General features: G+C 46.6%; 1 protein-coding gene across 1 annotated transcript; it reads left to right on the plus strand.

Moving 5' to 3' along the window:
- The first annotated feature begins 3446 nt into the window (after positions 1-3446).
- Positions 3447-13060, plus strand: LOC141462554 (aldo-keto reductase family 1 member B1-like). The gene is made up of 10 exons (XM_074144474.1): positions 3447-3564; positions 4099-4266; positions 5515-5631; positions 6911-6988; positions 7640-7762; positions 8263-8363; positions 8537-8618; positions 9137-9220; positions 9949-10031; positions 10791-13060. Exons 1-10 carry the CDS (start codon positions 3499-3501, stop codon positions 10831-10833), a joined length of 945 nt encoding a protein of 314 aa, XP_074000575.1. The 5' UTR covers positions 3447-3498; the 3' UTR covers positions 10834-13060.
- Positions 13061-16540: the final 3480 nt, after the last annotated feature.

Raw genomic sequence — 16540 nt, forward strand, 5'->3', positions numbered from 1 at the left:
ATTAATAGCAAATACCAGAATTATCAAAGACTAAAGCCTTCAACAAAACTCTTGAGAAGACACAGAGATGGCTGTGGGACCTCAGAGGATGCTCCTGGCTTGATATGAACTCAATGCAAGAAAGTGGCCAAGGTCTTAGAATTGGATTCAACCTTTATCCTCCTGTCTGCATTCCTGCCTTGACAAGCATCTGGAATTTGAAGCAATGCACACCATTTAGCAAGATAAACATCATGTTTCAGTATACTGCTTTCCCAAAGGCCCTACCATCACCTGACAACCCCAGCCATACACCTTCAAGACAGAGAAACAATAGACAGATCCTGTGTCTTGGCATGATCTGGGGAAAGTCTCACACCAACAGGCACAAACAGCAAAGCAAAATGCAAACCTTCTCCCCAAAACCCTCTGTCAAAAGACCAAGACATCTCTCATTCAAGAAACCATTGGGGAAAACCAAGCACCCACCTTCACAGGAGAACAAGTTCACAGAGGAAGCAACACAAAAATCTCAGAAGAAAATGAGAGGAAGGATAAATTGTATTTCTCAGCCATGCTCTCCACCAAGTGTCTTTATCTGTCATCACACACTCTACCCAGCTCCTTGCCACAGGAACACAAGGGTATAAAACCTCTCCCCAAAAAGACATGCTGAGAAGAATGAGAACAAATATTGCAGGCTCTTCTCCTCCTTCTCATTAGAAATCCAATCTTACTGGCCAAACAGCCAGGCTTTGCAAGCTTTCACAGACTTGCAGAGCAACAGCCCTCTGATGGTACTAGTTCACCTTTGTGAGAAATGGGCTTATAAATTTTGCTTCAGCTAATTGGTATATTTTTGTTGGTATGTATGTACTAACAAGGGGGGCTTAGTGATAGTAGAGTCTAATAAATTGAACCCAATTAATCTTCAGAAATGCCCTTGGTCTGTCAAGGGATCCTTGTTTTGCAGAACGTTATCTAAGTGAAGAAAAACAGATTGGAAGGTAACCTTGGAAGGATAGGGGAGTATCATTAAGGCCAAAGAAACCAGTCTTGGACAATATATCTGCCAAGTGGGCTGTGAAGACTGCCACGTAGACCAGGTTCATCTAGAGGAAACTGATGAAGAGGAGGATACGACCACCTGATGAAGTAAACGACCACCGGAGTGCTTGTAATTACTAACAATGGACAGTAGATGGTAGCAAAGACTGTGAAATAACGTGAAGCGTAATAAACTCATCAAAGGCGTGTTTAGGATAATGATTTCTTACAGTAGGTGTGCTTTTGCCTTACAAGGTGAAAAGGTGTGAACTAAACCTGGAATAGGTTAGGCGGTCGGGAAGAATGTGAGCTCCAACTTCTCAACCAAGTGAGAAGAGAGACAGAAACCCAGGCGGCCGGGATAGGGTACCCGGTTTTTAGTACCTAAAAACTGAAAGATGAGCTGTGCCTCTGCTTTGAGACGCACCTGATTCAGCGCTGTTTCGTACCATTTTTTAATAAACCTTTTTAAACTTTGCTTCGGCGTCTTTGTTCTCTCTTAAATTCTACGTGTGAGCTGGCGTTTCTCACACCTTGGTACTGCCCCACTACAAAATCCGACTGATTCTGGCAGTTCCTACACCAAGACTTAGACCCCAGTCACCGTTGACCATTTCTGAACGTGACACTGTTGACACTAATAAATCATCAGCACAGCACCACAACTTGAGTGCCTTGGGAATACTGGCGCTTCAGCTAGCCTCTAGGCTCTCTCGAGAAAATATATCGCAGGCAAGGCAAAATGTGTCATTTTGCATTTTTGGCTGACTTCTCTGAACAAAGAACCAGCCTCTAAGAAGCTGAGCACGCTCAGAGCAGATCTATGAAGAAGGAATCTCAGAAAAGGATGAAAGATAAGCCCCGAGTTGTATAACTGTTACGTGATTCAACCAAAACACCATATCCTGCTGAGGACAGCCGATGGCGCTGCCACAAAACAGGGGGAAGATTAAAGAGAAAAACTGATTATCTTGACTGCCTTCAGCTAAATGAAGCAAAAAGAGCCTTGGCATCCGCTGTGGGAGAGGCACTCAGAGAAAAATGCACCACTATACATACTCCCAACTTATGCTTATACCTGAATCAATTCTCTAAGTATAAGCAAAGAGCAAAGCCTCCCAAGCAGCCTTACAATACCATCATGGAGGACTTACAGCATCCTGACGATAAATCAGGTTTCTTTCAGTGCACCTGTGACCACCCCATCAGTACAGCATATTTTGCCTCTCCAAAATTTCAAAGTCACTTTCTAATGTGAAATTAAAGGTCACCTACCATTTATTTCTACGCTTGTATATTTTATTCTAAAATACGGTCTGCGCTTCTCTAAAGACAGAGGGACAACGTGATCATTGTGACACTGAGAACTCACTGCTTTGAAAACATACTAAAAAATACTTTCTCCCAACATTTAAAATGACGTGGTTTATACTCATCATTTTCTAAATTACTCATAAACTCACTTACCCCAAACTGAAAGCTGCGTTTGTCCCATCTGGAGAGGGGAACAGGGCGCTCCCCACTCTCACAAGCTAGCCACACTGAGGTTTCTCTAGCCATCTCACTTCATCAGTGTGCAGAGTGACAAGGCTCCTAGGACCAGCCCAGGCCACCATCACCGCTGTGGGGACACGCTGCTCCAGTCAAAGGGCTCAGCCCTTCCACAGCCCATGGCTCACAGCCCAGAGCCACGCAGCCAGCAGCGATGGAGCAGCTCCACGCGCTGACAGACCTCTGTCTCATGCCCTACCTCGGGACTCCTCTTCAATTGACTCATTTCAGGTCACCCTCCTGGCCTTACTGATGACAAATCGTGAGCCAAAGCGCCACTGGTGGCCATCACCTCCGCCATTTGCAACTGACTCCAGCTCTCACATGAGCCCACACGAGCCGAGCCTCAGCAGATAGCCCGCCTGAGCTGGGGCTGGCCTGCCCTGGGGGGAGCCGGTGTGAGGCCCGCTGGGCCCCAGCCCGGCCGTTACGGCCTAGTCCTCTGCCGTAGGCCCCCGGCGGACGGCTCCTCCGTCCACCACGGCGGCTGCCCGGCGCCGAGCCTCAGCAGTCGGGCCCGCCTGACTGTGGCGTCGGCTCCGCTGGGAAACGCCGCTCTCGAAGTACCAAAGCGGCCCGAGGCGGAGCAGGAAGCAGCGTTGGGGGCAGCCCCTGGGCGCTGCGCACCAGCCCCGGGCACCCCCCCACACACACACAGGCAGGTGGTCGCCACCCCGTACCTTACCATAGCAACCGGCCGGGACCCCCATTGGTTGCTCCGCTCTGCTGCTGATTGGGCGGTGCTGCCACGGGGGCAGGACTTGAGCGTTGATTGGCTATTAAGGAGGGGGAGGCCGAGCGCCACCAATCGGCGGGGTGAGCCGAGGAGCACCACCCCCAGGAAGGGCCGTACCGGCAGCCCCGGGGCGGGTCCGGCCGCTGTGGAAGCGCTGGGCGGGCGGCGCGTTCCCGAGCGGGGCTATGGCTACCTACGCGCGGCTGGGAGCCGCGGCCAAGGTGCCCCTCCTGGGGCTGGGCACATGGAAGGTAACCGTGGCGAGCCCTCACGCAGCGCGGCCGGGGGACGCCGCCATGCCGCGGCCTCTCGCTCCCGGCCGGCGTTCCCCTCTCGGTACGGCGGTGCCGCTCCGGCGCTTGGCACCGAGGGTCCCTCCCTGCCCGCAGCCCAAGCTCCCACACCGCTGGGGGGCTCTGCCCAGGGACGCGGGGTCGCCGAGGCCCCTCCGCGGGGCTGAGCCAGCCCGAGACCCGGCTGGCGGCTGCCGAGGGCTTCCCCTCAGAGCGGTGGGGAGGTGAGGAGGCCTCGGCCCGGCTCTGGAGAACGGCCCCGCTGTTGGGGCCTCGTCTCGGCAAAGGTGTTGGGCTGAGCCCTGCCTGGGAGTGGAGCGGGGTGGCTGGAGGTGACAGTCGGCTCAGGAGCCTGTGCTTGAGATGCATACAGACCTAAGAAAGCCTCATGAAAACGCTCCTGTTAAAGCTCCTCTGCGTGTTTATCTACCCAAGGGGCAGTACGTTGAGAAACCCAAATCAAGATATGTCATACCCTTTTTTTCTCCCCAGTCCCCCCCGGGTAAGGTGGAAGCTGCAGTGATGGCTGCCATCGATGCTGGGTACCGCCACTTTGACTGTGCCTATGTGTACCAGAACGAGAAGGAAGTTGGGGATGGGATCCAGCAGAAAATCAAGGAAGGTGTCGTGAAACGAGAGGACCTCTTCATCGTCAGTAAGGTGAGGGTCAGATAGTCTTGGATCGTGGACAGACCTGCTTTACCTGTGATATTTTTATGGTAAGAAACTAAAGTAGTTTTATGCTGTAGCATTGGAGATACTCATTATGTAAACGAGATCACTCCTGATGATACTTTCTTGTTTCACTTCATCAGCACAGTGATAACAGTTTGATTTCTTCCTGTCCGCTGATAGCAATTTTTATTGGTGTGGCCATGAGATAGGAAGAGAAGGCCCCCTGAGCTTTGAGCAGGAAGAACAATCACCCTTACTCTAACTGTCTGGTGGCAGCTTTCTTCCCCAGTAAATCCAGTAACACCAAAGGAAGTCAAGATTCTGATTTTCCCCCAAAAAATCTACTGAGAGCTTGAGCCCCGCAGCCCTGCTGTAGTCTGGCACTCTGCTGAGAAGACCCAGAAGTGCTGGGAGATGGATGATGAGGAACCTGGCCCTGCATCTCATACCTGCAGACCAGCTGTTGCAGAAGAAGGGCAGCAGGAAAAGGTAGTGTGGGCCAGGCAGCACCAAGCAAGGTAGAAACCTGTGATGCAGAGGTCTGAGATCACTCGGTGTAAAGGACTGATACAGAGGCAGAACCGGTTTGGTAATGGCACCTCACTGACTGCTGAGGCACAGCAGAGATGAGCCTGGCAGTGGCTGGTGCTTGTTCCAGCAGCTGGGCTCACAGTCCTGCCAAAGGGGTGTCCCTGCTGTGTGAGGAAGTTGAAGTTCTGGGCACCTGGGGACAATGTAATCTGCTCAGCACCTGTCCCACGGAAGGTATGGTTGGTGGGTGCTCTTTCTTCTGCTTACTAAGGAAAACAGGATATTTAGCTGGCTTCTGAAGCTCCTTTTTACCTTGGTAAAGGCTGGTGCCAACAATTTCTTTGTAGCTTTTTTTGTATTTCAATGCAGGAGTTTTATGCATGGTCAGGAATGACAGATATGTGTCTTCATTTAAAAGCCACCTATTGCAAAGGCAGACCCTACAAACGATGTTCTAACTAACAGAACCAGAGGGCTTTGTCTGTTATGGTATTGCTCAAACACATGTGCTGCCACTGCATGTACTCCCTTCAGTGTCACAGGCCAGTCCCATCACAGAGCAAGCCCCATCTGAAGAGCATCAGGATGGCCTCATTCCACATTGTCTTCCAAAGAAGATGGAGCATTTCTGTCCTGTGCAGGAGAGCACCCAAGAGCTTTACCCCAAGGAGGTCATGGTGTGCCTTGGTTTTTTTTCTCTAGTTGTGGTGTACATTTCATGACAAACCTCTGGTGAAGGGAGCCTGCCAGAAGACTCTTGCTGACCTGAAATTGGATTACCTGGATCTCTACCTCATGCACTGGCCTTTTGGTTTCAAGGTACAGTAACAACAATGCCCTTGGATTTGTTTCTTTTGACTATGGCTTTTGGGGAACTATATGGCTTTACAGCCCAACAGTTGCTGTGGCTGAGAAAGGCAATCACGTGTCTGGTGTGTGAACCAGCACTGCTCTGGTGCTTAGCTTTACTGTGGCCATGTGAGCCAGGCTCTTGATCTTTGCCCCCAAGACTGCTGCTCACGTACCCCTTTGATCCTGGGAATGATGGTCTGAAAACTATGGGCAGCCAGCCAGCTGCAAGTGTAAGATAGGCTGTTCTCCCTTTCTTTTACAAACCGGTGTATGATTATCGCAGAATTACCCCTTATGGGAAGCAGGGCTATACTTTGCTGCCTGACAAATTTTCCTTTGTGTGTTACAGAATCACAAAGCAAGAGAAAAATCTTTGTTTTCCATTTCTCTGTTTAATCACCAAGTCCCTAATACAGTACAGATTGAGCTGACCTTGCCTGTAGGAGCCTTAGTGTTGTTCCACTGAGACAGGAATTCAAAAGGTGAAACTTCTTTGGGGGCCTACATTCCTTCACAGATTAGTGAAGGAGTTGATGTCGGTTTGACTATTTCTAGTCTTAGCCTTTCCTTCCTGCTACAGTCTGATCAGTCTCCATCCTACCTGTTGCTTTTGAGATGCTTATCTTTATTTCATAATCTATTTTAGCTGTATGTTAACGAAGCTGTGAAAATGAAACTGTCGAAAGGTGACAGTAGCAAACAGCTGTTAAACACAGTTCTGTCTTGGTATCTTTTCAGAACTCGTACACAAAATCTTTTCTAACTTTCTTAGTAGGTTTACACTGAGCTTTGTCGTGGAAGAACTGTCACTGCAGATAATACCTCTTTTCATCAGATATGGTATTGTATAGCCCAAAGCTACATGTTCCAAGTACCTAAGTCCCCTGATGCCCTTCTGGAAAAAGAACAAACCAGTTCTTCCTAAGTGGGCACAAAAGAACGATAGATGAAGTGAACAGGTATGAGACTGGAAGCTGTAGTTCTGAGTGGTGTGCTTCCCTGTAGATGTTTGGGTGAGTTGTCCCTTTGAGGAGTCCAGCAGAAAATCTTGTCTTTATGGGAATGGTCACTGACAAAAATACCTTCAATTCCTCCCGCTCTGCTCCTCAGGAAGGAATGACTGGATGTAGACAAGAATTTAGTGTTCTTGCCTGCACTAGAAGTTGAAGCTATTGTGGTAGTGAGCTCTCGTGGTATTAAGTGAACTTCTCAACAAATTTTCAAGCATTTTCTTTGTCACTGACAGGCAGGAGAGGAGCTGTTTCCCACAGATGACAAAGGCATGTCAATACCCAGCAACACAGATATTCTAGATACATGGGAGGTAAGTTCAGCTACAGTGGAAGAATCATGTCTTCTGTCCCCAGCAGTGCTGTTAGCTTCAGCAGTCACAGAATGGCTCATGCATGTATGCCAAATTAGTTGGAAAGAATTAGCAAAAGTATGTGCTAGCTCTTAAAAATGTGCATGCTTAGGCAAGCTATTATTCCTGTTCACTGTGCATTAGCATCTCAAGTCACTGAGCTGCACAGTGGCTTTCAGTGGAGCTGCAGATGAAACTGAGGGTAGAAAAAGTTACTTTCTTGATCATAACTGTACAATTTTTCTTCACCACAGTTCTCAATGCAGTTTCTGAACTGCTCAAACAGATTTTGCAGAAATACACACTTAGGTTGTGATCCTGCCATCTTGATAGGGCATAGCCCTCTAGTGCTGTCACAATAGGAGACTTAGAATCTTCTTTTCCTTGTGTAACTTGGTGAATTTGAGTCTTAACAATGATTTTGGGCTTTGGTGTCATAGAAGACATGGCACAGATATTACCAGTACCCATTTTCACCTTGAGAATCAAAAAATTGGCAAGTCCAGACACATATTTTGTGCTTCCCATGAAGGGAAACAAGCCACCTCAGGAAGAACGTATTCAGGTCGTGTCTTGTATGCTGGATGCTGACTTTGCCTCCCTTTCTGTTAGGCCATGGAAGAGCTGGTGGATGCTGGTCTGGTAAAAGCCATTGGTATCTCCAACTTTAACCGTGAGCAGACTGAAAGAATCTTGAACAAACCAGGACTGAAGCACAAGCCTGCAAATAACCAGGTAAGATGCTAAGTGACTGCAGGTGAATAGGTTCCAGGGATTACAAAGATCTGGTTACAGTTGAATGAGGAGATGGGAAAAGGGAGAACAAAGTAGGCGCAGCATGTACTTTAAATCCCTCTCTGTAAATATTTCTTGGTACAAAAAGGAACAGAATATTTCCTTTTAGTCTCACCTTGTTCAACCACTGTTTACAAATTCTGGAGTATTTCCCTATGAAGCATTCTCTCTGGAGGGATAAAGAATCCAGGTATGAGCTGTGATTCTGACTGTAGTCAATGACTTCTATAAAGCTTCTCAAAACACAATTCAAAAATGCACATAAGGACTCAATATAAAAGTTGGTGCCCTGCAGGATTATAGTCTTGTATTGTCACACAGATCACATGCAGGGTAGGATCAACGCAACCTGTAATTAAGAAATTAAGATTGAAAAGAAAATCTCTGGAGCATGGGAACACTACGGTAGTTCTACACAGTCTCTACTCCTGTGTTGGCAGATCGAGTGTCATCCATACCTTTCCCAGGAAAAGCTTATCAACTATTGCCAATCCAAAGGGATCACTGTGACAGCATATTGTCCCCTTGGGCGCCCTGACAGGTAACTTCCAAGTAGATTAGTGTGGTTTAAGTTTGAAGCATTCAGACTAATTGAATGAGTAACGGTGCAGGTGTATGTGCACACTTCTTTAAAAAAAAAAAAAAAAGATATTCATACTAGTCAGAATATTTCTGCAGATATTCTTTGCCATTTCTTCCCTTCTGTCTCTGTAGGGCTAAGCCAGATGAGCCTTCCCTTCTGGATGACCCCAAGATCAAAGAGATTGCAGCCAAGCACAACAAAACCCCAGCACAGGTACGTAGGGGCCAGACAGTAGGTACCCCTTTCTGTAACAGGGCCATTAAGGAAAATATGCCTGAAGAGAGAGTACAGCCTCTGACCGTGTTCCCTGTGAACTGTGGTGTTAAGTAGCGATGCAGGTTGTCTGTTATGTGGCCTACAGTAGATACTTGAAGAAGCTCTTTGGCTTTCAGCCAGAAGGTGAAGGTTCTTGACCCATCTTCAGATGTTGCTTCCCCTCTCAAGTCCTCTTGCAAAGAAGGAAAGCCCTGCATAGGCTGCTGAGAGTCCAGGTGGAAAGAAAAGGAATTGACTGTCCCAAAGCTGGATGAAAAGAAGGCCTTCCATGTGGGCCTGCATTGTTTCCCTCTTTGCTCTTCAGGAAGTGCTGCCTAGGCTAAAGGGACAGGAATGATTTGAAACACAGCTCTGCAGAAGCAGGTGTAGCTTAGGGAAGACAGCTGTTGGAACAGGCTCTGCTTCCTCCAGAGCAGGAGCCACCCTCTCTCTGACTCAGTGGTCTGTTCTTGCAGGTTCTCCTTCGCTTCCAGATCCAGAGAAATGTGATTGCGATTCCCAAGTCTGTCACACCACAGCGCATTGTGGAGAACTCCAAGGTGAGTGATTATGAGTGAGCTGGGTGCATGGCATGTTCAGGGCCGGCATGTCTTCCCTCTGCAGAGCAAGCAGTGATCCTTTTTTGTCCTTCCTCAGGCAAGAGGACTGGACTCTGTCTATCTGGAAGCTAGGGCTACAATGAAAACTACAGTTGGAGAAAAGAGAGAGAGTTTATCAGTCATCTTACGTAGTGTTTCCTGTTCTGTGACTTGTGGATGAAGTGGTGGGCAGGGCTTGCTTTGAGTCCAAATGCAGTAACATTCCTCAAAACACAGAGTGAGCGATGTTAAGGGAAGAGTCCTGATGTCAATAAACAGCATTGCTCCTCTGACTGTTAAGTCAAGGGTTTTTTCCTGATATTGGACATCAGGATTTCAGGAGTAACATAGCTGGATTTATTGAAATATGAAAGGCTTCCAGATGTTTCTTTGGAATTTGAGAGAAACGCATCTTCCACAAATAGAGGTGTTCTGCAACACTAAGTGCTCACCAAACACCTTGGAAAAGCTGGCGCATGTAACTGCAACTGGTGATCTTTTTTTTTGTTTCTTCCCTCTGCTAGTAAGGTCTCAAAAATCTGAAGAGAATTCTCTTCCTTTCCGTGTCTCATAAAGCCATCATTTCTAACCAGCACTCCTTCTGATGTGAACTTGTTTTTTAATCTTGTGAATCTTTCTTCTGCTTTGATTTGTTCAAAGAGGTGATTTCCAGCTGTTTTTCTTTTTAGGTGTTTGACTTTGAACTGACTAAAGAGGAGATGGCAACCCTTCTCAGCTTAAACAGAAACTGGAGGATCTGTGAAATGGTCACGTAAGTGACAGCTTGTTTCCTTCAAACTCTTATTTTCAATAATCTTTATTCTAAACTCACAGGTACTGGTATAGTTATTTAAAATTAGTATATTTTGAAATCTGAAATTTGAGGGTTGAAGCATCTGTTATTTAACATCTTAGTGGAGTTAAATTTTTTACTCTATTATTGACTAAAGGATAAGTCATACTATGTACTTGTGAATCCTTTCTCTGTGAAACTTTGTGTGTCTGGAACTCGAAAAGGAGGCTTCTAGTTGATAACTTTGGCCTTGTCCATATTGGATAAATGAACATTAGGCACTATTAAACTTATGGTATTTTTTTTTCTATGAGTTATTATAAACTGATGTCAGCTCTTACATAGGTGATTGGGGGAGGGAATGACCATCTGAAGTGCGGTATGAAAAACGACTCCTTGCAGATGTGCATCTAGGAAGCCTATAGCCAGACAAGAAGTCTTGGCTGAAAGGCCACAGAAACTGCCTTTTTTTTTTTTTCTTCCTCTGTAAGCAGTGTTATCTTCAATTCTTCATCTAGAAAGTAAGTTGGTTCCATCACTGTTCAGTGTGTGAACAACAGGAAAAGACTTGAACTTGTTGGTCATGTGTGCCATTTCTATACCAAAAAGTCTCTTAAATTCATTCTGCAGTTAAACAATTCATAGCCTCCCTTGAAGACTCCTTTATACACCCAGTATAGTTCTATATAGCATTTATTTCAACCCTGAGACTAATCTTTCCTCTTTGATTTCCTTCAGGTGCAAGAATCACAAGGAGTACCCTTTCAATGCAGAATACTGAAGATAGTTTTATTCTGCCCTACTGCAGGCCTCTGGGGTCTAATGAGCTTCTACCGTTGCCTAGAATTTTCCACTATGTAGCTTGAACACTGTATTTCTCCTGCCAGCAAAGGCATAGGATGTGTATTCAGTGATTTGTTTGGGTTTTTCATCTTTGGTGGAAGGAAACATTAAAATTGTTCTAAAGAACAAAATACAGGCTCTAATAATTCTCTACTCATTAGATGAGTGTCTCTGCACAGCTGAAATAGCAAAGCAGAAAACAGGAAGAATGAACTGGCAACTGATTTTTATCTTCTGTCTTACCCTGCAGCCTTAAATAGTGTCGATGCAAGGGTATGTGAGCACAGAAGAAGATCCATCCTGAGAGAACTAACTATGTAATCACTGCCTGAAGCTAGGAGGCAACAATTAGCTTCACTTCTAGAGTGCAACCCAAAGCTTTCTTGGAAAGAAGAATAAATGGGAGAAATGTCCAGACCTACAAATGCATACCAAGTCATACTGGGCCTTACTTCAGTCACATTCTTTTACAGGCCGAAGCTGGGCAGAGATTAGTGTTCAATTTTATTCTTATCCAACATAAATGTTTAGATTACTGCTGGTTTAGAAGTTCTATTCTAATGTGAAAAACTTATACACCAAACCACTTGCATCAACAATGTCATTGGAAACCACCATCCACGTTCAATTTTAAATGATGTCCCAGGACCATCAAGATCTTGTCTTGATCAGAAGTTGAATTAACTTGGTATTAATAGCTTTGCTTGACAGAGCACTGCTGCCAGGAACAGTCGAGTGTGACAAGCCTAGTATGGACTGTGGATCAACAAGCGATGGGAGACCAACAGCTGAAAAGCTGTACAGTGATACCACTGTGGACTGATTTCCTTGGTAGCCTGTGATGACATCTGGCTATAAAAACCCAGAGTAACAGAGACTGGGGGGAGAGGGGAGAGTGCATTGAGCAGAGGTCTGATACTGCAGAGAAAGAGAGGGTGCAAGGTGGAACTGTTAGGACTAAGCTGCTGCCCAGAGCCCGACTCTGAGATGCCTGGAGCAAGTGTCATGTTCCCTCCAGGCTGTGCTGACCCTGTTAAATGTAACTCTGTGTGTGAGTAAAGCTTTCCCTGATAAAGCCTATCCCTTGCGGTGGAGAAGCTTTCTTGGGCAGCGCTGGGATAGCTAGGAGGTGAACAGCATGGGACTTCAGGAGTCAATAACTGCAATGTGCCTTGTGCTAGTGGACACAGGGCATCTGCAGTACAACTACTGCCCCCTGATCTGTAACATCCACACCAGATCAAGCTGTAGGGTCTGACAAAAGCATATGAAGTTTGAGTTGTATCTTAAGCACCTGGGTGGTCCAGAAACTTGTTTGAGAAGATGATTAATGAAAACCTGCTTTTGTAAAGGTTAATAGTATTAGGACCCAAATAGTAATATTACCTAATAATAATCCTTGACTTCTTGCTTGTGCCATACTAACTTCTAATGTAATTTAGTGTGCAACAAGTGAATACACTTACAGAAGCTTGAGCTACTTGCATTGTATATCATTTTCTAAATATAAGTGCATGTATGAAAGATGTTTGACAGATGAAAGGAAGGCTGAGAGGTGGTACATCACAGGAACACAAAGATTTTGCCTTGATCAGGAGCAGAATAACTGGATATAATGACCCATGGCTAAGCAGCCAGTAGAAAAAAGAATTATGTTTGGAGGCAGAGTCTTGGTGCATATGAGCTATGGATGTGAAAGTGACAGGAAAACAATACCTTTAAGTGCTGGAGAGCTATGTGGTGAGAGTGTGGACTGATCTGGCTGCCAGCCTGTGCTGACATCTAGCTATAAAATCCCCCAATAAAAGAGACTACAGGGAAATATCATTATGCAGATACCTAAAATGATGAGGACACAAGGTGTAATATCATGTGTTGGTGCTGAGCCACTGCCCGGAGCCTGACTGAGACAGGGCAGAGTTGAGTGTTGTATTTTCCCCCCAAGGTAAGAGCGCTCTGACTCACTGGAGTGGTAGGTGAGGGTGGTCTCAGTTAACTGTCATGCTGTGCATGTGTAGCGTTCACCCTGATGAGCTGTTCCTCAGTTGGTCTACTTGGTGAATTCAGCTTAGCAGTGTCACGGTGCCTGGTGCCCCCTTACCCCATGACAAATGCAAAAAGAACTTAGCCGGCTTTTTATGTGACTAAAAAACTCCAAAGCTTTTGTTTTCAAATGAGGTGTGAATAAAAACTTGCCCTGTGGGCTTGAGTATTATGATTATGAGAGAGACGGGACAATGGACCTCAGCTACATTACAACTTTAGGTGTTGTTAATACTTATTCTCACTCATTCCAACAGGAGAAAAACACAACATGCTAATATTCTGCTCCGTACACTTATATATTGAGATCACATAAGATACAGTAATATATAAAAATATATAAAAGTCCCTAGAATATATCTAATACGCTTTTCAAATGAAGATCATCCAAATATTTCCAACCAAAACTTCCAAAAGAAGGTAACATGCACCCTCAAGATGAGGCAATACTAGAGCACAAATCTTAATGCTAAAACAAAACAAAAAAAAATATCAGAATTTACAAGGGGCGATGCTTGCCCTTTTGTTTTTTGGTGTGTTGGGGTTCTTTTAAACGCATTTCCATCTTTGAAACACTGCACTGGCCATACTTGTTCTTTGCTCCCTGATCACGTGCAGCAGTCTCTCGGGGGGAATTCATCTCATCTAACTCTAGATGTTAGAGCCCTCTAGACTAGGGGATGAGGTATTAGAAAGCAGCCCTGAGGAAAGGGACTTGGGGGTGCTGATGGACGAGAAGCTGGACATGAGCAGGCAATGTGCACTTGCAGCCCAGAAGGCCAATCACATCCTGGGCTGCATCAAGAGATGTGTTGCCAGCAGATCCAGAGAGGGGATTCTGCCACTTTGCTCTGCTCTGGTGAGACCTCCCCTGGAGTACTGTGTGCAGGTCTGGAGCCCTCAGTATAAGAAGGACATGGACCTGATAAGAGAGGGTCCAGCGGAGGGCCACGAAAATGATCAGGGGGTTGGAGCACCTCTGCTATGAGGACAGGCTGAGGGAGCTGGGGTTGTTCAGCCTGGAGAAGAGGAGGCTCTGGGGAGACCTCATAGCGGCCTTCCAGTACCTGAGGGGGGCCTACGGGAAGGCTGAGGAGGGTCTGTTTACAAAGGCCTGCAGTGACAGAACAAGGGGTAATGGCTTTAAACTGGAAAAAAGCAGATTTAGATTAGACATTAGGAGTAAGTTCTTTACCGCGAGGGTGGTGGAACACTGGAACAGGTTGCCCAGGGAGGTGGTTGAGGCCCCTTCCCTGGAGACATTCAAGGTGAAGCTCGACGAGGCCCTGGGAAACCTGGTCTAGTTGAGGGTGTCCCTGCTGACTGCGGGGGGGGATCGGACTAGATGACCTTTGAAGGTCCCTTCCGGCCCAGATGATTCTATGATTCTATGTCTGCAGTGTGGGTGCAGGCACCTACCTCGGGGCCAACCTCCAAGCTCCAGTCACAGCCAAGAGACATTTGGGCAAAACAAGGCAGTGGCCTTCGGTGTGATTCATTACGCCAAGGGCCAGGGCTGCTCTTGGCTCTGGTCCGTCTCACTCTTCAGGCTCTCCAGACCTCATGCGCTCTCTCTCCTTCTCCTGTGAACAGAGGTGAAGTCACCCGCACTTAATGGACATGATCCCTCCATGGGACAATTCCCACCGATAAAGTAACCTGGTGCTTTTCCCTACAGGCAGAGGGCAGCCAGCCCTCAGAGGAGACGAATTTTTCTGTCATTGCAGGCTAGGAGCAAACAAGGCAGCCATCCTAATGTTAAAAGATTGTTTCCACTGGAACCTAACCACTTTGGTCATTTTGGGTCTTGTTCTTCTCAGCTGCCGAACGTTGCTCATCTCTTGAAGCTATGATTTTTGGTGAATTAGAATTACTGTATGCAAATGTCAACACAACAAACCTGAAAGGCGCTACAATAGGCTTCCAGCTTTAGCACAAAAACCTTGCACACAGATCAAATCAGACCCTTCCTCGCTCACACAGCTCCTCATCTCGTGCAAGGAACCCTTGGGCATTTTATCAAGCACACAGTGTGCCATATTTCCCAAGCTAGCTGGCATCCACTCATGCATGCAATACTTCTTTCCCAGAGGCCCTACCATCACCCGACAACCCCAGCCATGCCTTCAGGACAGAGAAACAACTGACAGTTCCTGTGTCTTGGCGTGATCTGGGGAAAGTCTCACACCAACAGGCACAAACAGCAAAGCAAAATGCAAACCTTCTCCCCAAAACCCTCTGTCAAAAGACCAAGACATCTCTCATTCAAGAAACCATTGGGGAAAACCAAGCACCCACCTTCACAGGAGAACGAGTTCACAGAGGAAGCAACACAAAAATCTCAGAAGAAAATGAGAGGAAGGACAAATTGCATCTCTCAGCCATGCTCTCCACCAAGTGTTGTTATATGTCACCACACACTCTACCCAGCTCCTTGCCACAGAAATGCAAGACAGAATCACAGAATGATAAGGGGTTGGAAGGGACCTATGGAGATCAGCTAGTCCGACCCCTCCGCCAAAGCAGGTCCACCTAGAGCAGGTTGCACAGAAACGTGTCCAGGCGGGTTTTGAATGTCTCCAGAGATGGAGACTCCACCACCTCTCTGGGCAGCCTGTTGAAACCTCTGCCCACAAAGACGTGCTCAGAAGAATGAGAACAAACACTGCAGGGTTTTCTCTTTCTTATAGAAGACCCCATCCTACTGGCCAAACAGGCCGGGCTTTGCAAGCTTTCACAGACTTCCAGAGCACATCTCTCTGATGGCTCCAGTTCTCCTTGGTGATGCTGCAGTACAAAGTCTGATGCTGGCAGTTCCTACACCAAGACCTCCAACATATGGAGTCAAAGCATGACACTGCTGATACTAATAAACCATGAGCACACCACCACTAGCTTGAGCATCCAGGAAATACAATGGACAGCAGAAGCAAACTGGTGCTTCAGCTTGTCTTCAGGCTGCCTGAAAAAACAAATCACAGGCATGGCTCAACATCTTGTTTTGAAAAAAAAAATAAAATTGTGAAATGCATATTGCATAAAATTTTAGCAGTCATCAGCAAAAAGAGGACTGCCTACTAACAGTGCAGATGATCATTTTGATGTTTCAAAATAGGGCGACATCTCTGGAGGGAGACAACCTTTGTCAGGACAAGTCTCTACATGACTTCTGCTAATAATTAAGACCAAGGCAGAGATCAGGCATAGAAAACTTTTCTCTTTGAGCCCAGCTAACACCACGTAATCCACCTCCCCAACAGTACTCACTCTGTGCAACAGCTCTGCGCCTCTGTTAACCTTAGCGCTGGTCCCTCGCCCACCAGCCACAAAGCCATGGCTGGCACAGGGAGCTTTCCTACAGCTCTGCAGATGGCTGGGGTCTCTTGCCCTGAACTGATGGAGGGACAGTAGGAAGTGGAAAAGGAAGCGTGAAAACCTCTCAACTGGGAAGGCAGCAGGCCTCTCGTGCAAAAAGCTTGCTTTTAATTCTGTCAGCAGAACTGAGGAATAGGTTCAGGCTGATCACAATCTTCCCGTTGATTTCCCTGACCCCTGAACCAAACCCCAAGAGTCTGACCGTACTCAGACCAGATGTCATGGTT

The sequence above is a fragment of the Numenius arquata genome, chromosome 2, assembly GCF_964106895.1.
Source record: "Numenius arquata chromosome 2, bNumArq3.hap1.1, whole genome shotgun sequence".
In the NCBI taxonomy this organism is placed as follows: domain Eukaryota; kingdom Metazoa; phylum Chordata; class Aves; order Charadriiformes; family Scolopacidae; genus Numenius; species Numenius arquata.